Source organism: Archocentrus centrarchus, chromosome 12 (assembly GCF_007364275.1).
Source record: "Archocentrus centrarchus isolate MPI-CPG fArcCen1 chromosome 12, fArcCen1, whole genome shotgun sequence".
Taxonomy (NCBI): Eukaryota; Metazoa; Chordata; class Actinopteri; order Cichliformes; family Cichlidae; genus Archocentrus; species Archocentrus centrarchus.
In genome coordinates this window covers 8,705,720-8,730,202 of record NC_044357.1, presented here as the reverse complement: position 1 = coordinate 8,730,202, position 24,483 = coordinate 8,705,720, and the positions used below count along the sequence as shown (strand labels likewise).

Sequence of the window (24,483 nt, the reverse complement as noted above, 5' to 3'; positions counted from 1 at the left end):
ATCGTATGTTAAGAAATTAGCTGTGTTGTTTTCAGAATTCATGGAAAACATCAAAAGCAGGAAAACATAATGAAGTTTTGAGCCTGTATGAGGTAGAAATTTACCTTAAGCTACATATAGACTGTTTCGTCTGATTGCATCTTGGGCGTTTTATTTCCTCTGCCAGTGTGTCTCGTTTCTTGACATCTGCAGTGGTTATATAGGTTCAGCATTCAGCTAGCCTTTTAGTGTCAGGTTGTCAGAGAACCACAGTGTGCATGTGTAGTCTGTCTGTGTGAGCGTGTGTGGAAGGTTCAGAGGTAATTTAACCCTCCTTTTTAAAGTGGCTTAACAAACAAACAAGATCTACAGAAAATCTGGAGAATTATTGCTCAAGATGTGTTAAAGAAAACAAAACAACAAAGTCTGGCTCCTTGGAAGCAAAATATAAAGAAACAAGGGGCAGCTCAAGACCTTTGCGCAGTAGTGTGGTTTAAAGGCATTTATAGGATTGTGACACCCTGTGAGTTCTGGACTGGTTCCTCATTGGAGAGGTCGTACTGTAAGGGGAACGGGCTGTTTTGTACTCAAACTGCCAGCATCAGACTTGAAGGGCTCTCCTTGGGGTTTTGGTTCTTTTAATTATTTTGTATCACACACCCAGGCATTGCACACACTACTGATTGACATATCTTTGGTTATGTCAGTTCTTTTAAGTTAAATAAGCACTTATTGTTACTATGATGCGTGGCCTTCTCCAGTTTTGTCCTTCCCTTGAGTCGGGCTGTGACAGGATAAATAAATAAAAATATTAAACTGTAACCTTATAGAAAAAGTCACAAATCAAACATCTCAGCAAGCAATACATAAAAAAAGTAGTACCAATATCAGACATAACTACCACATCTGCTCTTGGACAGTGTGAGGAAGATTGTGTGGAAGATTTTTTTTTCTTTTTTTAATTTTTACATATTTGTTTAGTAGATTTGATTTAACATGAATGAATGAAGGAATGTTTGCTAGCAACAGTTTTGGTGATTTGCGATACAAAATGTCAAAAAGGTCAAACAACTATAAAGTTTTATCCATCTGTTTTACATTTTTAAAACTCCCAGTAGCCTCCTCCCAGTAGGACGTGCCCGGAACACCTCACCCAGGAAGTGCCCAGGAAATATCCTAGTCAGATCCCCAAACCACCTCAACTGGCTCCTTCAGACTTCCAACTGGGAAAGACAGAGCAGCCCCACCAACCCTGACTTAACAATCCATAACATCAACATTAGTAAAACTGCAGAACATGTAATCTGTGCTGCCACTGTTGTGTGTTGTATTATTGTGGCAATAGTGTATTTGTAAAAAAGCCATACGCAGAGCACTGAGCAGTCTCCATCTGTGAACAGGCTGCAGCAACGCTTTTCTAGGGATGTTCGAATGGCTCTGGCTTGCTACGGAGGAAAACAAATCCTGTTTTCCCTTTCTTTTTCAACTTTGTTACTGGAACGCGCTCAACTCGGAAGCGATGTCACTCGTATCTACGACTTCCGAGGTAAATGCAGCGCAGCAGTAATGGAAAGTAGATGCACCCCAGGAGAAGACAGGCGGGCTGCTAGTGGTGGGAAACTGGCTGTGAGCTGGCAGGGGGTGGCATTTCTTAGTGGCTTTATCTTTACGTGGTTACCTCTTTGTGCACTGACAACAGTGCCTTAGTTTATGTCATTTTTTTTTTAACCCCAGCTTTGTCTGCTGCTGTTATGTAAAGGCAGCAATCCATGGGCAGTGAATTGGGTCCCAGGTGGTGACAAGATGTTGGCCTTGCATCCTGCCGTCCCTCCCCCTGTCCTTCTTTCCCCTCTGACTTTACTTTTTGTAACCCACCTTTTCCCTTTCTACTATCCCTACTGCCACCTGTAAGTATTTTCTGTACTTTTGCTCTAGCTAGGTAAATGGAAGGTGGGTAAACGATAAGTAAAGAGCTTCTACACAAACAGAGCTTTTAGAAAGTAATGCATGAACCATGCTGCATTTATGTTAACATGAATGGTATGATTGGAATCTCAACAACCGATCAACATATTGATAGCTGTTGTGTTGGAATTTATTACGCAAGCAGTACAGCATTCCAGGGTTTTCCATGAGTCCACTGAAATGTGAGGGGAATACATGCAGTCATATGTGACTGTCAGAGGATTTATGTTTTATTTAGACTTCTTCAAACTCTGTGAATTACACAAGAACACTTTAAAGAACGCTTTAAAAAGAAAACATTTTTTTTTTTAAATACAGTATCTCACAAATTATGCAGTTATTGAAATGTGTTGCATAATGGGACTCTGCATTGTATATAAAAATTAGGAAGGGAATTCATGTTGCTGTTATTGTCACATGTATTCCTGAGGTTCATTCATTCTTTGATGTCTTTTGGCTCATGATTTATAATTTTATACATCCCACAGTCATGTGCCAGCTCCTAATTTTCTCAGTGTGCGTTTGGTATTCAGTTTGTTTATGTGTATCTCTTTATGCTTTGTTGCTCTGTCTTCACATTATGTCCTCGCTGGTTCCATCTTTTGTTCCCTAACCTCATCTGAACTTGGTGTTCGTCCACATTATGTGAAAGCAGGGTATTGAGGAAAGCAGTCTTAGAAATTTACCCTGTTACTTCTGTAATGAGGTCCAGTGAATTCCCCCCCGTATGAGGGTTAGTTAGAACTCCACAGTGGTACAGTAAACTCATTATATTTTGCATTAGCACCATAAATTATAGTGAGTAGAAGCCAATCACTGACAGAGTTAACTAAGTCTGGTAAATGAATAATTGGGTTTAGCAGCACTCAGGTTCACTGCCAGATGATTTTAATCAGGAGGATGTTACGAAAGACAGCGTGACGTATATTGGCAGAGTGTGAGCTGTTATTACGCTGAAGGGCTGAAACAGTGCCACCACATTATAGCGTAACATATTGTATTTTTCATTTTATGCAGTAAGCCAAAGTCTTATGGTAAAAACTGAAATTATTATTTTGTATGCAATTAAATTGTGTTTCCAGCATTTTCTCATAGACTGTATTTGGTTAGTACGGTTGTCTCACAGCGAGAAGGTCCTGGGTTTGAATCCACCATCTGGCCGGGGCCTTTCTGCACGGAGTTTGCATGCTCTCCCCATGTCTGCATGGCTTCTCTCTGAGTACTTTGGCTTTCTCTCACAGTTGGTGGGGTTAATTGGTAATTCTAAATTGGCCGTAGGTGTGAATGTGAGGATGAATTGGTTGTCTGTCTCTCTGTGTTAGCCCTATTGACAGGCTGGCAGCCTGTCCAGGGTGTGCTCTGCCTCTCTCGCCCTATGGCAGCTGGGATAGGCTCCAGCTCCCCACCGCCCTCTGTGACCCTGAAAGCTGGAAGAAAGTGGATGCATGGATTTGTCTTGATAACAGTGATGTGGACCAGTCTGAAATGATGCATTGAGATGCATTAGATCAGATAACTTTTTCCAGTCTTCCATTGTCCAGTTTAGGTAAGCTTGTGCCCATTTCATTTCTTGCTCTTAGTTGACTGGAGTAGCACCCGGTGTGGTCTTGTGCTGCTTTGCCCCATCCCGCTTCAAGGTTCAAGGTGTTGTGCATTTAGAGATGATCTTCTGCATAACTTGGTTTTAATAAACAGTTATTGGGGTTACTATTGTGGTTAATAAACAGCTATTGGGGTAATTGTGTAATAAATTCCCACACGACGTCGAGTCCAAGAGTTATAAATGTGTTGGCAGAGGGACTGAGTTTCCAATTGTGCCATTTCATGTTAACAGAAATGCTTCGTGGCTCATGCCTTATTTTGTAAAAGCACAGTTTGAGTAGGCACTCTTTCTATCAGCTTAAGCCAGAATGGCTCTTCTTCTGTGACCTCTTCTATTATAACAAGCTAGTTTTGGACAGATGGCAGTCGCTCATTAAACGTGTTTTTCAGATTATTCCTTGTAAACCCTAACAATGTTTTTGTGTTAAAATCCCTGCTGATTCCTCTTCTTCTTTTTCTGTTGCCTGGCAGCTTCATAGTCAACATCCCTTGTCATATATAATACACACACACACACACACACACACACACACACACACACACACACACACACACACACACACTGTCTCTGCTCTGCACATGTCCAAACCATCTGAGTGACCAGACCAGAGCTGTCCCTCTGATATACTCATTTCCAATCCAGTCCATTCTGGTCACTTGCAGTGAATTCTTAACATGTTCGAATCTGCTGCCTCCAGTCAGTGCCAAACCGTAGATCACAGCAGGTCTCACTGCCATCTTGTAAACCTTCTCTCAGGTGGACAAAATGGGCAAAATTTCCTTCAAGCATTCATAAACTTAGGCAGTGATCCTCAGACCTGCTGCAGCAGCCTCCTGTGGAGAGCCAAACAAGCACGTCTAACTACCTGTCTGCCTGAATGTCTCTGCTCGACCCACATAATGACCTGTCTGCCTGCCTCTTTGTTTATGTGTCTTTATAATCATTTGTATTTGTGTACACCTGACTCTGACACTCTCTGGCTTCTACCCAGACCTGTTTGTGCTCATGTCAAGTCATGTGTCTCCCTGCATCTTCTTTGCCTGGATCCTCATTTGTGATTTGTCACACTGTCATCGTGCCTTTTTCTCTTTCCTCTCCTGCTGTCCTGTCATCCTAGCAGATCTGCCTCTTCTTTTTTCTGTGTGACTGTATGCATCTCTGTCCCATAGGTTTATGGTGTTCCGACTTGTTGTTGGCAGAAACTGAAATACTTACACAGCAAACCCCAGAAGGTTCAGAAAGTCTGATTAAAGCATTTTTCAGTTTTTTGTGAATCTATTTTGGTTTCTGCAGTGTTTGTGTCTAATGTGTAATACACCGCTCTTTCCTTATGCTTAAATCAGTTAACTCTTTCCCCCTCGGATGCCAGTTAGAGTTGTTGTCAAATGTTGTCTTTATGGGGGAAAGAGATGATCGAGTTGATGTTGATGTATCCTGATGCGCTGTTCTTTTATTAACAAAAAGCTAAGATGCCATATTATATTCAAAAGGAAGTTAGGTAATCTCTTTAAACAGGTTCTGCATATGGATATATATCAAGACTCCCAATGTTTGGAATCAGAAACTTTTTGGTTTCCCTTTTTAGTTAGCTTGTAGTCCTAGTGCTGTTGACCAGTCATATTTGAGCAAGCTTTGGCTGTATGTAGGTAAACGGTCTCTGTGGAGAGCAAATGAGGCTGGACTTCTGCTGAAATGGAATCTTGAGACCACCGGAATTAGATTTAAGCTTTTATTTATTTTCATTTATCTGCATTCCTGAACAATGACTGATGGACAAAAATGAAAATCTTGGCCCAGAAACCTGGCTAAACCAGCGGTTACTGCCAGAGGCTAAGTCGGAAGACAAGCTGGCATTCTGGAGACGTGGTCTTATTTCTTTTAAAGAAATACAAAATGTTGCCTTGATCACTAGCAACATTAGGTGTTAATTGCATAATTACATAAAGCTGCCTACAGCAATACTGGAATTTGCCTGGTTCAGAATCGCTCTTGGCAAGACAAACAAGGAAAAAAGAAAACAGAAAACTGGGTGCTAACAGTTTAGCTTAACGAGCTAGCAACTACACGGAAGAAGTCGAATGGAGCCCAGGAGCGGATGAAAGTGGAGAAGTGGGCATCATCCTGGCAGCGATTCATGCCATGAAGTCTTTGTTTTTCTCTAACCTGGGTAGACTTACTGCAGCAATAGCAGAGATGAGGAAGGAGATGAGGCACTGCTCTGAATGGGTGTCACAAGGGAAACTTTGCAGCATAAACTGGAGCCAATTGAGCAACCTGAGGCTAGTAAACCTGTCAGAGGAGACTAAAAGATCACATCCACAATCTTTTTTTTTTTTTTTTTTTTGGAAGAATGGATGTTTGGTGCTTCATGTTGGCAGTGTATTTGTTCTGGACAGACTGCACTGGGTTTTAGACTTAATATGAATCTATTTCATTTTAAATATCCACAGTATAATTCACTTACCAGACCCCCACAAATACCTGTTCAAATGATGATGATAGGAACTGCTGATGGAATGACATGATATCACAGTGTTGTTTGCTGTGTTTAATTTAAGGAGCAGATTGTTGCTAGGCTTCTGTTTAAGTGGTTTTCTTCCTATTTGTTTATTTGTTTTGTTATTATTGTTTGAAATAAATACATGAAATAAATAAGTGAAAATTGCATGTATGGAGGAAAAATCCTGCAATACAAATAAATGATTATGACATAATCTAAGCCAAATTATAGTTATTAGTAATGTGTTCTTATGTTGTTTTTATCATTATGGACTGTTATTGTCAGTTTTTTTTTTGTCTTGGTCTCAGGTATCAGACTGCACATAGTTTGGGTTGTTGTCAGGTGTGTGTCAGCTGCTGAACAGCTGTCCTTGGGTGGTTGCTAAGCAGGGAGGCGTCATCATATAGACAGCTGACAGGACTGAGATGTGCTTAGCTTGCACACCACAGGACACTATATTGTACTCATATTTACAGCTCTTAGCTTTTTGCTGTTTTGCATATCTTTCTCCTCCACCTCTTCCTCCTCTCATCTTTATTAAGCTTTGTGTTTTCTTTTGACTTCCATCCTCATCTTTTCCCTCCCCTTCCACTCCTCCTTCCAGCCCCTTAGTCGTACTGTCGTCTATTTTTAGCTCCTCGTGTGGTGAGCAGAAGAGGTGCGTGAAAGCATGGGAGTGTGTCTGGATTGCGGGGGAGAAAGGTGCAGGCTGGTGTGTGTGTGTGTGTGAGACTGTGTGGGTATGTTTGGGTCTCCATCACGCTACACTAAATTGCCAACCACGAGGCAAAGTCTGCAGTCTTCAGAAAGCCATTAGGAATAGGATGTTGACAATGCTGGGCTAGATATGACAGTAATTACTACCTAACGAAGCTGCTAAATTTAGTGCACTATATTGAGTAATTCGATTTAATCCTCATATTATGTGGTTTAAAATAACTCACTGCTCGTGTATGCAGAATCAGGAGACGCACAAATTCACAGGCAAAGTTTCACTCAAGGTGCAAACATTCAGAAATGTGTACAGTATGAATACGGCCTGAAAAATGTGACAAGAAATTAAGTTGTTGCCATGTAGCACTGTAGATTTTCTGTACTTCTCTCTCTCCTGTCTTTTAGCCACAAAACATAGTTGACACTTTTTATTTATGTGGATCCAGGAGAGTTGGACATGTTTTTGCTTTTCTGTGTCACATAAATAAATATGTGAACATATACATATACACCTGTATATGTTCACATATACAGGTGTTTTTTTTTAATGTTTTTTTCTTACTAATGTATTAATATTGTAAAGGTTTTATTATGATGATTGTTGTCATTAACTTGCCAAATTTAGTTTTTTTTTTTTTTTTTTTACCATGAGATTTTTGACATTATACATTCTCAGTTTTTAGTATAGATGACTTAAGAATTCAATTATTTAGTACAAACAAACATCACTGTTAAACCCAATGATAGAATTTTAATTTCAATGTACTAATAAGCCCCATTTTTGTTGTAAAACATGAACATTAAATCTGAAATAACATTAAGCATTCATTCGATTCCAGTTTTCTAATCAAAATTATTATAAGCAAAAGTAGCCTTTCAGAACATAATTTTAAGCTTTCTGATACATTTATACATTAATACATTTATTTCAAAAAAGCATCATGAGCAAAATAATTCATCTCTGAAAGTCAGTATTTTAGGATAATAGGATTTGACCTGTGACCTTTATGACTTCAGGAGGTTATCTGGAGTTTCTTGTGAGCCCTCTCCCTTATGTGCAGAAATTTCCAAATTATGATGTTTGTTTCTCTGCTGCCACTGCTTCTAACGACAGTCTAATCTAATAACTTTGGTGGTCATTAAGACTTTCCAGAAACTATTCTGAGCTTTGGTTGACTTGGGAGTGCATTTGAGTTGCAGTCCTTATTGTTAGAGCCAGTGCTAATACTTTACTCCTGTGCCATGAGTTTTAAACATCCATATCATGGTGCCAGTTGCCTCTTGGAAACTTGAAATTTCTTTTTAAACCAATTATGAGTCGTTGCTTGTTTGGTGTAAGGAAATCTTTTCTTCTCTTGACTGTTAAGACACGTTTTATATCTTTGCCGTATTTTCTTCTCAGCTGTAAAGGCAGGAAATACACCTGTATCACAGCTGAAGCTCGTTTGGGGTTGTTACAGAGTAAAGTTGTTGTTTTTTGTTTCCTGTGTGTGTGTAAACAGTTTAGTAGTCTTATGTTCAAGTACGTGATTAAAAATCAGAACTGTTATATGTGGTTGCATAACAAAAATTTTCTGGTACGATGTGGTACGTTCCACGTTTTCGTTTTTTGAACTTCTTTTTCCCACACTGGCTTTCCACAATCAAATTAGCCTTTTGTAAATGTGTATTTTAGCATTACTCTGTTTTTTTCCTCTTATATAAACTTCACTGTTGAATTGCTTCATTCGGTTTCTTGTACTTTTGCATCTTGCACCAGAAGTCATACTCAGTTGTTGATTATGGAATTACTTGCTGCGTTATATTATTGCACATAATGCAGATATAAACATAAGCTAGAAGATAGCTGGTTGAGATACAGCTTCTCTGGTGAACTTGATGATACTACTACTGCTACTAATAATCATAATAATAATAAATGTTGAATGTTAAGTAACTATCCTTTTAACTCAGCCTAACACAGTTCTGTCCTCTGTCTTTTCTTTGTAACAGCAGATTTTAAACCCTGCTTTAACATGTGCACTTCCTGTACAGCCGTATTTCAACTATAGGGGACTGGCTGTTCTTTTCTGTGTGGACTGCTATTAGATTAATAATAGAAATATTTCCTGTGTGCTGTACTAAAGCGTGGCTATTGTTGTACTTACAGCAGTACTTTACAAATGCTGTCCACTTGTCTGCAGAAAGAGACTGGTCGCAGTGTTACAGCCAGAGTATCCCTGTTTTGGGGGGAATGAGAGATTTTAAAAGTCAAATTCACAAGTTCTGTGTTACAGTGAATGTTTCTAATTTTAGCAGTGTGAAACATCATGTTTAAGTCTTGGGGTGATTATGAGAAACACTGGCACAAAAAAAAAAATGGGGAGGAGTGGGAGGGCAGGGGAAGGAGGCAGCCTCGTGTCTTCGCGGTTGATCATTGGCTGGAACCACTGGGAAGGGGGTGGTGCCTCAGTGCCACTGTTTCTGTAGAGAGGGGCAGAGAGAGCGAGGAGTGTGAGAAAGGGACAGCAAAGGAGGATAAATGAACACTGGGGGTTCTCCCAGCATCGGTATGCCTGCCTGATTTCCACTTCAGACAAAGGTGATGCTCTTCCTAACAGAAATAGCTGCTGAGGTGGGTGTGTGTATGTTTTGAATATCAGTCACCTCGCACACCTTCTTCAACCTCTCAGCTCACGGCATTCTTCTGTGATCTTTCTGCGAAGGACTAGACAGAAACTGAGGCAAGAGCAAGAAGAGAGCCAGGAACGGCAGCAAGAAATCAGACCTGAAGGATAAGAAAGAGGGGGGGAAAAAAAAGATAAACAGGTTAATGGACTGAATAAACATGATCCTCAATCTTTCATGTAAATTATGTATGCAGCGCATTAAACAGTAATGTCTCCTCAGTGGAAGCGCCGTCTGTGACTCTGTGGACTATAGACAGAAAAGAGAGAGATTCAGTCTGGGATTTCTGCAGCTGCAGCAGATGTTGATGACATCTCAGACTTTATAGGGAGTGGAGGCATTTCAATCATAACTCGGACTGGAATTCCTTAAAAGTCGAAATTTTTGTCTCTTTGCTCCTCTTTGTGCCTTCAGCTGGGAATTTTGCTGTACCGAAAGAGGAAAAAAAAAAAAAAAAAGGAATATCCATATTTTGTGTATGTCATTTAATTCATTTGAAATGTTGAACGCCAGCAGTCTCGTCATGGAAGTGCAGCATGGAGCGTTGCATTTGAACTGAAACCACACAGCTTCTTTGAGATCTACCCAGCTACCGGGCAAAGTAGTGGCTTCTAGGATTTAGTGCATCCTTGAAGAGCTCTTCGGACATATATTCCCACCCAAGATGATGAATTCCTCACTGGATCCACTGAACCAGAGTTCTGCTGACTCGTCAAACGCGTCTGCTCCTTTCTGCTTACTTGAGATAGGTTATTCCCAAATGTTCACCACCTGCCTCCTTGAAGTTTCTATCATACTTCTCCTGACTGTTCTCATTATTTCTGGTAATCTGGTGGTGATTTTTGTATTTCACTGTGCCCCTTTGCTTAGCCAGCACACCACCAGTGCTTTCATCCAGACTATGGCATATGCTGATCTGCTGGTGGGAGTCAGCTGCCTTTTCCCCTCCCTGTCCCTACTCCATCATCTCCAGAGCTTCGATCCCAAACTCACCTGCCAGGTGTTTGGGTACATGGTGTCAGTTTTAAAGTCAGTTTCAATGGCGTCTTTAGCATGTGTGAGTGTAGACCGCTACATCGCCATCACACGGCCTCTGACTTATGCATCCCTAGTGACGCCTTGGCGAGTGCGGTGCTGTATTGTGCTGATATGGCTTTACTCTGCTCTGGTGTTTCTCCCATCTTTTCTCGGATGGGGGAAACCCGGTTATCATGGCGATGTTGTGGAGTGGTGTGCAGTTGAGTGGAGGACGCGTCCAGCTTTTACAGCCTTTATTGTTGCACTGCTCTACGCCCCAGCTGCTCTAACTGTCTGCTTCACCTACGCCAACATCTTCAAAATCTGCCGACAGCACACCCGGGAGATCAGCGAGCGCCATGCGCGTTATCGACCTCAACAGCTGCAGGGCCCAAGAATTGCAGCTGGATCTGTGGTTAAGGACAAGGGTACAATAGAACAAGGACATTTGCCACACTTGTCCCAGCCACATTATCAGCAGTCCACATCAGCATACCCAGACAAGCGTTATGCTATGGTGTTGTTTCGCATTACCAGTGTGTTTTATATCCTCTGGTTGCCCTACATTCTCTACTTTCTGTTGGAGAGTGGAGGGATCTACCACCACCCTGCAGCATCATTCCTTACCACATGGCTGGCTATCAGTAACAGCTTCTGTAACTGCCTCATTTATAGCCTCTCCAACTCTGCCTTCAGGAAGGGCCTCAAACGCCTCTGCTCCTTCTGTTTACAGCGTGGCGGCAGTGACTTTGGGGTTAGAAACCCCAAAAAGGCTTTTTTTGGTTCTGCTGAAAAGGGATGTGCAGGGCAGGGTTATGGATATGGTCATGGGGAAATGAGAATTGGTACAACATGTCATGTGTAGTGCAAACAATTTTGCCAAATTGGCATTTGAACATGTAAGAAACGCCTGAAGTGATTGCTGTAAAATGCTGCTAAAATGCGCTGCAAAGAGATGGAACAAGGTGTTGATCACGCCTCTGCTGTTTCTGTTGCAGTCAGAGGTTACACAGGCGTCCTCTCTGCACAAGCCATAGCTGGCAAATACAAAGAACGAGTCAAGAGTAAAGCTATGAAAATTTTAAAAAAAAGTATCTTCATAGTGTTTTAAATTGGTCAAGTACAGGCGTGATAGGTGGAGGGTGTGGGGGGAGAAAAAGGACAAAAAGTATCTGAAGGTCTTTGGAGAAGGAAAAACACTTGAGGAAGTGTTTTTCTAGCAATGTTCCTTTTTTTTTTTTTTTTTTAAAGTGAATCTTTAAATTATTATAATAAAAACCGTAATAGAAAGCTGTATTGAAAAACTAAATCTGCTGTTTGTGAAATAATGTGATTTCACTTCCTTTGCCAGATCATCATCATACAAAGAATGTTGAATGCAGCGCACAACAAGTGAATGCTGTGATTAAGGAATGATGTACTGAAGCTAACTGACAATAGCCAGCTCTTTAATTATGGTTTATTCTTTCTTTCTCTTTTTTTGTATTTGCTACTACTACTATGATTTGTTTGCCTCAAGACATCTATTCATGAACTTTGAATTTTAGATTAGCCTATTTATTGATGGTCTTTAAATAAGTTGTGGGTTTGCACACTGCACCCGTTCTTTGTAATGTGGTATGCTGCCCAGCTTTGGCATATGACTGTTAACCTGACAAAATGCAAATGTAATTCTTAGTGTAATTCTCTTTCAAGTAATATTTTAAAAATCTTTATTTCATTGCACCTTTGTTATGATTATGTAGCAAATGTGATTTTGTGTTTCCAGAGCAACGAAAGGCCGAGGAAGGATGTATTTTTGCACTTATTTTATACTAATTATTGGTACATCTTTGGGCTACTTAAATTTTTTTTTTTTCTTTTTTTTTGGATCAGAGGTAAAAATACCTATATTCCCAACCACAATACCCTGAACTCCAGGAACCTTATTTTTTTTTTTTTAAGGAACTAAAAGATTCCTTTGGGCTGTTACTAATGACCTACAGTGATTCTTGTAGCACACCTTAAAGATTTTTGATAGATAACTGACACCAACTGACTGAAATGCTGGAAGTATTCAACCATCAAAATTTTTCACTGCTGCAAGGTGAACCCCCAAAGTTCACAAAATGACTTTTTTTTTTTTTTTTTTTTAAACAAACTTGTGCGTATGCTGTATTGTGACTGCATTACTGTGCCTGCATTTAGGAACTACAGTAGTACACGTGTACGCACACAAACAGGGATCACATGCAATCCGAACAGACAAATAGCCCTTTCACTCTGCCAGCAGGCTTACCTCTGTGCGGCAACAAGAAGAGGGACTGTTTTCATTATCTTCTGCCAATGAATCCAAGTGTACATACTGTCCTAAGCTCTAAATTTGTGAAAAAATACTTTTACGTTGATCTATGTCACATGTTTGTTTAGGTGCAGAAATTCTAGCTTTATACACTTCATCTAATCTACCAAAGAGAGTTCAGAAGGTATTCTTGGATTATGATATTTTTCCTGATCTCCAGCGTATGAAGATAAATGCTTAGTAGGTTTTATCCAATGTTTGTTTGGGAGGTCCACTGCAGTGGGTTTGATCGGTGATTCTTTATGTGCATGAATATGACTGTTTCTCAGTATACTGAGATGTATCATTGCCTTGATATAAACATGAATTTGAACTGTTGGGAAATTATTTCCTCTAACAGCTAGAGAGGGCTCAGTTTATAAACACACGGCTGTTTTTGGAGGGCACAGACTGTCACGTGTACAGAGATGAAACGTGTTGAATCCACATTCACTGTGGAATAATCTGAACCACACGTGTTGTGAAATATAATTACAACTTATATTTAAGCTCTTCTTCACAAGTTCATTGTTACTCTATTCTGTAAAGCCGAAAAATAACCAGGAGTGAAAACGTGACTGAGAACTGTTATTTTATTTTATTTATTTTGCATGTATTCATTCGTGTGTGTGTGTGTGTGTGTGTGTGTGTGTGTGTGTGTGTGTGTGTGTGTGTGTGTGTGTGTGTGTGTGTGTGTGTGTGTGTGTGTGTGTGTGAGTTTACAGAAGTGTCATGATGCGACCATTGGCTGAATTTGGACTGTTTAAAATTTTCTAGCAGGGGTGCTATTGAAGCTATCCTGCCTGCTTTTTGCTTTATTAGCTGCACTTCCCTCAAGTGTTTCCCTGTGCATTGTGAGTGTATGTGAGTATGATATTTTGGTGATGGTAGTTAGATTCACACGTTGTCTTTAAATACTGTAATCTGTGAAGCAATGCCAAATATCGTAATCTTTCCTGTTTTTGTTTCACACTCTGGACAGTTGTCAGTGTACAGAATTGCCGTATTGAATGTCTGATTGTCACATTATACAAATTTATTTTCCACTCCTTTTTTTTTTCCTGTTCTCTTGTAAAGTGATAAATGTTGCACAATCTAGGTAGGTTTAGCAGCATGCTTTCTGATTTAAAAAGACTGAAATTATGTCTTTATAAAGATACAGTTTTTTTTTTTTTTTTTGGTATTTCTGTTGTAACAACTGTTTGTAAAGACTGATGCCTTTAAATTTGAGGTAAAAAGTTCGCTAGGTTAAAAGATATAAATCTTAAAGGTACAGCTTCTTAAATTTCAACGTGTAAGATTTAGGCCAAAGCGTCTTTTGAAAGTGTTATACCACGTCATGGTGACACATTAGTGGACATGTACACACATTCATTTTGTCTTGTGGGAAAACAATCACCTTCACGTTCTCAAGGACATGACACTGGTGACTGTGAGGAACAACTATGCGGTGCCGGGTAGGATTTTAGAGAACAGGAGGAAATGTGGCTGCTACAGCTGGTCTAGGAAGTCATTTGTAGCTCAAATGCAGCATTTTTCTATGAGAGAGGAAAAGAATTGTTGGTGGGCACAATAGTAAATGAGCACATACTACACCTGCAACAGATTGATTAGCAAACTCAGAAAAGTCATAAAAATATATGCAGTTGATGCAAAGAAGGAAGACTAAAAATGACCCCTAACATCCGTACTCTTATGCCCCTCTCTTTGACTGTAATCTGTGAGCACATTTGAATAAATTGAAATGTCTTTAAGAGTATGCCGCTTCTTTGTCCTTTGTCCTAATGAAGTCGCATACTTCATTTGACTTTAATGGATAAAAGTGTAATTCACTTTTTTTCTGTGAGGATTAGATTTTCTTAATTGTTTTTTGTGAGGCTCTAAACTAATTGTTTATGGGAAAAAAGTAAATTATAAAGTGACAAACAATGTTTCTGTGAGAGGAATCAGACAATATTTAGCTATGACTGAAAAGGCAAAGATAGTGTTAGCATGTTAGGTTATCCAACTTGGTCTCTTTATACAGTATTTAGTGAGGAGTACAGCTACTTTTTGAGATGGTTGAAAAGATGAATTGTTGATTTCCAGTTCATAAATGTCTCTTTACCAGAATTTACTGATCTTGGTAGTGCTTTTGGAGTCTCTTTGAGCTAGCTTGGTATTTTTGTTTTCCTTCATTCGGCCCTACATTTGTCATCTATTTTACCCTCTGGTAGTCTGATAGGGAAATTATGGCTGACCCAAATTCAGAACACATTTTTTTTCCTTCATAAATTACTCATCTGTTATCGTCATTGTTGTGGAAGGTATTTTTCCCCCCCGAATCGATCAAGATCATTTTATCGCCCAGCCTTAGTCTAAACAGGCAATATCATTAATGGCAGCTGAGCAGCTGATTATTTCAAATACACAAGAGGAGCCTGAACACCGTAAGTGAGCTGTACTCTGGAAAGCGTTTAAACACGAGATTTTTCACGCTTGCCCACAACGAACACTGAAAAATGCACATAATTACAGTGGGGCCTTTGTAAGCCTTAGATTGAGAAAATAGAACCACTTCAATTTAAAAAAATGGCAAAATGTACAATATCTCATGTGCCCAAAGGTGTTGAATTTGTGATGAGATTTTTGTGAGATGTTTGCTTTCATTGATTGTGAATGTTGGGATAATGTAAATGGTTTTTAAACAAACATATTGCTGTCTTCTTATGAGTCTTCTCATTCACACGATGCTTTGTGACCTGCGTTGTTTTTTTAAGGCGTACATATTGTGTATCTGAGCAAATAAATGTGGTGATATCACAGGCTATTCAACAGAATCTAAACTAACCAAACCTTCAAAATAAGGAGTATCAAGGTTAAATTTTTAATTTTGTTGTTGGTTTCTCAACTTTTTCCACTAGTCAGATACATTTACCAGATCTCTCCAGCAGCACCGCATTTCTGCTTGCAATTATTCAGCGGAATTTGCACACCAGTGATATTGATGTAAAACATTACTTCTCCTTTTGTCATTCCTACTCTGATGAGATGCATATTTCGCCTGCTCTCCTTGTGCTGAGGCAGTAAAACCAGTGCATAAATGGCACAGAAACTAGGGCATGAGACAGACTATTAAGATTTAATTATGGCTGATGCTAAGGTGAGGAAACTGCACTGTGGGTAGCCTAAGCATGCATCAGTTACCAGTTATTACAAAGAAAAGAGGAGGAGTGACTGAATTCAACTCGGTTATATTTACATTGTTTTGTTTTTAAAGAAAAAAAGCTTACATGACATTAAAAAGATTCACCATTTCTGTTATAAATTACATTTCAATCCAGTTAAATAATCAAAATTTGGCACCTTGGGTTATTTAGTTGAGGCAGCAATGTCTATGGCAGGCTTGATAAATATCACCCCATGTTCTCTCGGTGTCTCAAAAGGGTCCTTTAAGGAGCAGAGAAAGAATAACAGAATGACATGTCAGCTATTGTGTTGAGTCAGAGAAAATGGGGGACATAAACAATAGAGAGTTAGCTATTCAGCATTCTCACAGAAGCTCTACTCTAGCACTTTACTCCAAGCTTTACATGCGAGTGCACACACGCAGGCACGCATACTTGCACTGTAGAGCTGCCATTTTTGACTCACCCCCCCAGTAAAGAGATTTTATTGGTGTTCTGTCAGAAAGTGTTTTGTTCCTTGACTTTATTCATTTTATAGACGTTTTTTAAAAAACATCCCCAGCAGTATTTTTTACAGACAGTAGAAAGTGCTTTGATGCATCTCTAATGTTTGGGAAGACATTTAAACAGAAACAGACTGGTGTGCTAGAGGGAACTTTCTACAGGAAAGGCTGTCTCAGGTTAGGTGCCTGGAACCGCCTAAATGCTAATGAATAAATAATTGTGGCAGGTCCTCCAAGAATTTTAGAATAACCTATCTGCTGAGTCCGCCTCAGAGAATTGGTGCTGCTTCAAAAGGGAAGCAATATTTTTCTTATTTTCACTATAAATACATACAGTTACAATGCTAATATTAAACATGGTCAAAGTTTCAAAAAGTTAGGTCAGAAGTATGTGCAACCCCATTGCGTGAGACAGATAACAGTTGTTTTCAGACAGTGTTTCTGATCTGGGAACTGTATGATGTCAGTGAGAGTGGCTATCTTGATGAGGTCATCACAGAACACACAGCTCCCATCTGAGGAAAGTTGGCTTAAAGCGAGAGGAAAGGAAGCTAAATATTTATTTATTTTTAGAACGGGCATCAGGGAGGAACTGCACAGAGGCCCAGTGTAAGATGAATAAGAATTATTTTATGTTGTGAATTGTGCAGAGCAAAGCCGGAAATTAGCATAAGAGGTCCTTTTTATTGGGAAGGGGTGGTCTAAAATAGAGACCGACCAACTGGGGGCACATATTTTCAGCCAATATTGGCTATTTGCCAGTCTGTTGGTATCAGCATTTACAACGGTCAATAAATGAACATTTAAAGAGGAAGGAAGAGACTGTAGAAACACCCTTCAACCAGGTTATAAGTGTTGATGTTGTACAGTTTGTCCACCAGAGGGCACTCTGCAACTCCCCCACATGTATCCAAGCAGAGTCGGGCAGAGTGTAAACAAGTAAACAAATAACAAAACATAACAAATTTTAGCAAACTCTGTTTATATTTTGTCTGAAAGAAAAAAATTTATCGACTTATATATGTGAATATCAGATTTTTTTTTTTTTTTTTAATCACTAAATATCAGTATTGGTATTGGCCTTAAAAATCCATCAGGCTCAAACCTAAAGAAAAATAGTTTTGATTTAGCCCCCAACAACCCACTGTAGTACTCTGATTCTATTAATAATTTTTTGAATAGCTTCATCCCAAGTACAGATGTAATTTATCTCTCTCTCTCTTTGTACTCTTCTGTTTTTTTTTTTTTTCCCGTTAACTTCCTCTCGTGCTTCCGTACATTATCTTGAGACACTGAATATGTTTTCTTCCTCTCACGCTACTCTAATTCTAAACTTTGCTTTAACTGAGCTGACAGACAGGGAGGAAGCTAATTGGCCATTATGTCAGAAGTCTTTGTGCATGCTCTCAACACTTAAGATAAGTATGGCTAAGTGGTACCTGTATAAACATGGATGATTATCGTTCACTGAGAGATTGTAATTCGGTGTAATGTGCCCATCACACTGGGTGCAGTGTGCACTCTAAAATCAACAGTATCACTGGTTTTCTCTTTGGATAAACAGATTTCTGGGGCATAAGGGATGTTTGTATTTATTTGTTTATAATAGCCATGAGGCTAAATGTTTAATCAATTTGGATTTTGCTGATGTGCTTTATGGCAAGGTCTTTCCAAGTTTAGAACACTTTATTAGTACTACTCCTGTTCAACTTTTTATTAACACAAATAACTAATTAGCTAGTCACATGACAGAAACTCATTATATTTAGGCATGCAGACATGGTCAAGATGACCTGCTAAAGTTTAAACTGACCATTGAGACTGGGGAACAAAGGAGATTTAAGTGACTTTGAATGTGGCATGGTTGGTTGGTGCCACACAGGCTGGTTTGAGTCTTTCAGAAACTGTTGATCTACTGGGATTTTCCCACACTGCAATCTCTAGAGTTTACAGAGAATGGTTTGAAAAAGAGAGCGGCAGTTCTCTAGGTAAAAATGCCAGAGAACTGCCTCTGACATAGGAGAATGGCAAGACAGCTTATAGGAAGGCAACAGTAACACAAAAAAACACTTGTACAGCCAAGATATGCGGAAGAGCATCTCTGAGTGCGCAATGCACATTGAAGCAGATGGGCTAGAGCAGCAGAAGACCACACTGGGTGCCACTCCTGTTGGTTAAGAACATTTCGCACAGGTTTGTCAAATTGGATAATAGAAAATTCGAAAAACATTCCCTGTTCTGACGAGTCTCAGTTTGTGTTGCCAAATGGGAGTTCAGGCTGGTGGCGGTGGTGTAATGGTGTGTGCGATATTTTCTTGGCATACTTTGTACCCCTTAGTGCTATTGCTGAGCAAGTCCATCCCTTTATGACCACAGTGTATCCATCTTCTGATGGCTGCTTCCATCAGGATAACGCATCACATCACAGAGCTCAGATCATCTCAAACTGGTTTCTTGAACATGATCGTGAGGTCACTGCACTCAAATGGCCTCCAGAGTCACCAGATCATAATCCAACAGAGCACCTTTGGGATGTGGTGGAACAGGACGAATCCGCAGCAACTGTGTGATGGTGTCATGACAGTATGGACGAAAAGCTCTGAAGAATGTTTCCAGCACCTTGTTGAATCTCTAAGGCAGCAAACTAAGGCAGTTCTGGGGGCAAAAGGGGGCCCAACCTTGTGCTAGCAAGGTTTACGTAATAAAGTAGCTGGTGGGGATGTTAGGATGTTTTTAAAAGTGAACAATATCAGATCATTAGATTGTTACTGTATATGTTATATTACAGGAGAGGTACAGTATAATTCAAATAACACCATCTGTGTAACAACCAAAAAACAAACTGTAGTGACCAAAATTACTCTTTAAGTGTATCTAGTTATATCAGTTTCCCTCACTGACTTAATCCCTTAATGTTCCAAGCCTAACCATCACAACTAATTGCTTAATCCTTACCCTAACCCTCATCTCAGCATAATTCTAACCTTAACCTTAAAATTAATTAATAACCCTCAAACAGTCTTTTAAAGGCAAAGCAGAAAGTGGATGACATAATGTCTTCATTCCCAAGGTCTAAAATTCACATCAGTCTGTACAAAAATTGCCATACATGTATACACACAGTCGGTGTGTTTCAGGGTGTGGTGTAGGTTGTGGAGTGGACCACTGTTGTTGGTCTCTAATCCCCATTAGCTTGCTTTGTTTAAATATGCCTTTCTTCCTGCATTTCTTCTCATACTTGCATTATTTTTGTTTCACTCTCTTCCTTTGTGGAAGTTGGAACAGAAACCTCGGAAAAAGGAGGGACTTGATGGGTACAGTAACAAAGTGACCAAGAAGGTATAATTAGCTACAAAGGGAACGAGAGCAGTTTGAAAACGCTAGTGATTTAAATGAAGGGTTTTATTTTAATATATGGGTTAAGTTTATGTCTACTTTGCTGATGGGGGCTACAGGATTATTTGCTTGGACAGAATTCGATCCCCTGGAGGGATTAATAAAGGTTTAGTCCTGCAAAAGTAACCTTACTTCAGCAGTGGTGAAAGGCTCTAGGTGTAGTTTCTGAATTCCCGGCATGTGATGGAAACATTTTCCTACATGGATGAATGGAGTCTCACAATAACGTGTTAATTTAACACGATTTTGGCTGAGACATTATAGCTTCTCACCGCTGACTGAAAGACTGCCCCTCTTTGATCATGCTGACGACCTCATTATCCACTGATGGCGTGAGAGAGGGGACCCAGCACCAGACCGCAAAGTTCAGTGAACATCACCCAGTACAGTCTCATCTTTATACTTATTTTGCTCACAGAAGCTATATGAAGCTATCTTTTAAAGGGTGTTTGATTCGTTGTGCGACAAATAGAGAGCTACAGAGTTAAATTTGTTATTTAGAGGCTGTGACTCTGAAATACACTGATCATGAATAATGAATAAAGTGGTGATTAATCTTTGCAAAGCAGTGCTAGTTTAGAGTATACACTGATCTGTATGTGTGGAGGGATATGACAAAGAAATGTGTTTCCCCAGGCACATACAGTCCTGTGGAAACTTTTTTCACAGGACTGTATATATATATATATATATATATATATATATATATATATATATATATATATAATATATATAATATATTATATATAATATATATAATATATTATATATATATATATAATATATATATATATATATATATATATATATATATATATATATATATATATCTATATATATATAATATATATATATATATATATATATATATATATATATTATATATATTATATATATATATAATATATATAATATATAATATATATATTAATATATATAAAACTGCCAAAACGTCTGCTTTTATAGAGGTGCTCACACTCGTTGATGATTGATTAATCAAGTGCATTTGAATAGCAGCACCTGGCTGCTATTTACCATCTTAATTTCTCTTGAAGCAGTAAGGGTGGACTTCTTCTTTTCTTCTTTTTTCAAAAACTTTCTTTTTGACATGATGTATGTTACTGCCAGACTGCTCCTATACTTCTGTGTTTGAATTCTGACCCTGAATAATCTTGTTTCTTTTTGTTTTTCTTCAGCCGTGCAAGGGGATGAATTACAGGGGGGCAAAGTTAGTCCGTTGGTGAAATGTACCAGGGCTGCTATATGGTTCATGAAAATTATGTACATATATTCATGTTCGTGTTTTTGATCTCCCTTGCATTTTCCTCTAGTGAAACAGTTACCAGTTATGTAAACTTCCTATGAAAGTTGTTCTAGTCCAGTTCATTATAAAGTAGAATCTTTTTGGTGGCCCTCTGAATTCTTCTAGCAAAATTATCTGGATAAAAAATGTGAATTTGTCCAAACTGTTGGTCTTTGAACTGAATAGTTCAAAGACCAACTCCATAATACTACATGAACTCCATAATACTACAATAGCATGATAGAATTAGTATTTCACTAACTCTAAGCCTGTAGACTTTTTTTTAAATTTTCTTACAGTCACACCATTAAGATAGCAAAATCTTCAGTGCAGATGGAAGTTTGCACGGTAATCGCTGTCTGTTAAAGCCGTCCATCTATTCCTCTCTACTGACAATATGTCTTAGACTTGATGCTGTTGTTAAATTTAGTTTATAGTTGTAGTAAAGTATTTCAGTCTCAGTTTATTTTCTTCTCAAATGACCATTGACATCACTGTGAAGTAGGTCAGCAAACCAAGAATTTAATCTTAGAATTGAAATGTATGTAGTTACAAGCGTCATGTCACAAATTAAATTAATGTTAAGTTTCCACTTTTGGTTAAAGCTAAATTGTTTATTTATAAACAGTTTTCTTTATATGTAACTGTTACATATAAAATTGTTCATGTTGTTAGAAATTGTTGTTAGGGTATTATTTGTTTCACTGAGCATGTTTACTGAGTAAATCACAATCTCTGTGTTTTGTGTCCTGTGCCTGTGGTTTACATACATACTGTCAGTGAGTAGTGCTGGTGTTATGTATAAGAAGAAGTACACATGTTCTGCAGTTGATTAGAAATGGGGTTGGCAGATACAGACAAAAGACACAGAGCTGTGGGCAATCTGTACGGTAGAAGGGAACACTCTGTCCTACCAGTTCTTATTCCCTCCCCATACTGTAAATCTCAGTAATGTGTGAGGCCAGCACATACTCTACAGCACTGACCACTGCTGGGTCTCCGTGGATCCTTTTTTTCCCCAATAATAAAAATGTCTTTGGATGTTGTAGTTACTCAATTTCACTCTGCCTCTCTCCCTCCACCTTCTTTCAATCTATTTTAACCTCTTTCTCATGTCTCTTGTTTTACTTTTAGGAGTCTCCTCAGGACAGTGCCATCACCAGGGACATTAACAGGACATTCCCAGCTCATGACTACTTCAAAGACACTGGAGGAGATGGACAAGACTCCCTCTATAAGATCTGCAAGGTGAGACACTTAACACATAAGAAGGAGGTTAATTTTCCTCTGAAGTCAGTAGTGGGCATTATCCAGACAATCATTAAAATGGATTCACACAGTGCACAAAGCCGCTGCGACCAAATGATAGCAGAAATGCAGCAACAAATGGGCAGCACTCTCTCCCACATCGACTCCCGCCATGTAAATTTACCGCACAAAATGCACATAATAAAGAAAAGATAGGGAGCGCTAAACTGGGTCAAGAACAATAGTGGTAGGAGTACACAGCGCTCTTCAAGGATGTCAGGCCAGTGGTTCAAGTACAGATAATTAAAATAACTGCTACTTATTATTAATGTTAAACTTTGGTATTAGTTAGCAGTCTAAATGTATTCCATACGCACTCCTGAGGGTGATCCAGTATGTTTGCATTTAAAATGTATCTGCCAGTTACTTTGCTGCTTTTAAAAGGCAGCATTTGTAGTATTTGTGTGCCTGAATTTTTTTGTTGTTTTTTTTCTTTCCTTCTTCACTCACCTCTTTTCAAATCCCAGGTTTTTATACACCTCTGCTGTGTTTCTTTCTCCCTCATTTCGTCCTGTCTCCCTATGCTTTCTTTTTTTCCTTTTCCCTTTTCCCTCATCCACAACTGGTCAGAGCAAATGGCTGCCCCAGATGGCTACTCCCTTTTAACAGGAAGACGTTTCTTCCTGTTAAAAGGGAGTTTTTCCTTCCCACTGTTGCCAAGTGCTGCTCTTTGTGGATCATCTGATTGTTGGTTTTCTCTCTAACACTGTTGTTACAGTGTAAAGCACCATGAGGCAACTGCTATGCTCAATAAACTTGAATTGTATTAAGTTAAAATTCTTATCCTAAGGAGACACAAGCTGTGAAAGTCTGGACTTATACCAATGCAGATGTTTACAGTAACAATGTTGCTGATAGCCGATGCTGAAAATAACATTTTTGCTATGATACTATGCTATTTATTACCTCTCTGTGCCAGAGGGATAAAAAGGATAGAATTATCTAACAGTATAAAATCTTTATCACAGTCTGTTTCAACATGTAGCCACAAAACTGATGTGGCACAAATGACTGGAAATGGTCACTGGTAAAAGCCAGCTTAATAGGCTGATTTGGACATTTGGCCATCACATACAGTACAAGCAATCCCTCATGTAGTTAATTAACACAGTAAATTGTGTCTCTCAGGTGGTTACAGTAGGTTCAGTGGTTGGTAGACGGTTTGGTCCTGACATAGATTTGTAACATTACAGGTGAGAAATAAACAGCTGGTTTGTTAGCAGTCATTTTCTTTGTTGACACCAGAAATGATTTAGAAATAAAAATAATCTCCATGTGAAACTGAGTCACGTTTCTCTGGAATACGATATAATTACTATGTAAATGACTGGCTCTACAGTAGGTCTGTAGAGCAGTAGTGGAAGTTGCCAACACTAAAATCAACCGCTCATTAATTAACGCTGCCACTGGGTTACTGGGTGGTTCAGTGAGTTTATAAGAGTCTCCGCCTGTTTTGAAGAGCAAAACAAGTTTCGGATCGAACGCGCGCTTTGATGTGCGTTCGATTCAAAACTTTGGTGTTTGGTCATCAAACATTTGTGCGCTCTTTCTCATTGAATATGAACATATGCATCAATAGTATGCATACATATATCTAAAGCTGTAGCTTCATAATTAGTCAGGAATGTCCTGACTGCAGTGTGTTTGCAGTTTTCAGTTTAATTTCATTTATTATGTATAACTCATGTGAGGGCATCCATCTCTTCCCAGACAACCACCTCCTCAGGTGTGTTTAAATAATTCAGTGGGCCCTCCCTCTCCTGTGTGTATGGATTGGTCCACAGTTTGTCCGTTTGATTCATGCTCATAATTTGTGTTTGTAGCTCAGTAGGCCACTACAGCCCTTTCACTTGATTTTTCTCCCCAGCTCCCTCAGCGATCTAATCCATTACATTTATACCAGTGTTTCTCTCAAACCTTTTTTTTTTTTCTTGCTTTTCTGTTCTGTTCTGAATTTGTCCAGTTAGACTCCATTTCTTTAGGTCCTGTTCATTGTTATTCATACACATGATGCCTAACCATATGCATTACTGCTCAGGAT

General features: G+C 39.0%; 2 protein-coding genes across 3 annotated transcripts in view; both read left to right on the top strand.

The window, feature by feature from the left end:
* rabgap1 (RAB GTPase activating protein 1) overlaps nt 1-24,483 on the top strand; it is a 77,274-nt gene that overhangs the window by 26,578 nt on the left and 26,213 nt on the right. For both annotated transcript variants that reach the window (XM_030742170.1, XM_030742169.1), the window contains one exon: nt 22,269-22,382. In XM_030742170.1, the coding sequence (XP_030598030.1) occupies nt 22,269-22,382 (114 nt within the window). The remainder of the gene's footprint in view (nt 1-22,268; nt 22,383-24,483) is intronic.
* LOC115789024 (probable G-protein coupled receptor 21) lies at nt 10,093-11,497 on the top strand. Its single transcript, XM_030742171.1, has one exon. It carries the CDS (start codon nt 10,093-10,095, stop codon nt 11,308-11,310), a length of 1,218 nt encoding a protein of 405 aa, XP_030598031.1. The 3' UTR covers nt 11,311-11,497.

Excerpts from the sequence above, each read along its gene's own strand:
- LOC115789024 (XM_030742171.1), top strand. The coding sequence starts at position 10,093 with ATGATGAATTCCTCACTGGATCCACTGAACCAGAGTTCTGCTGACTCG.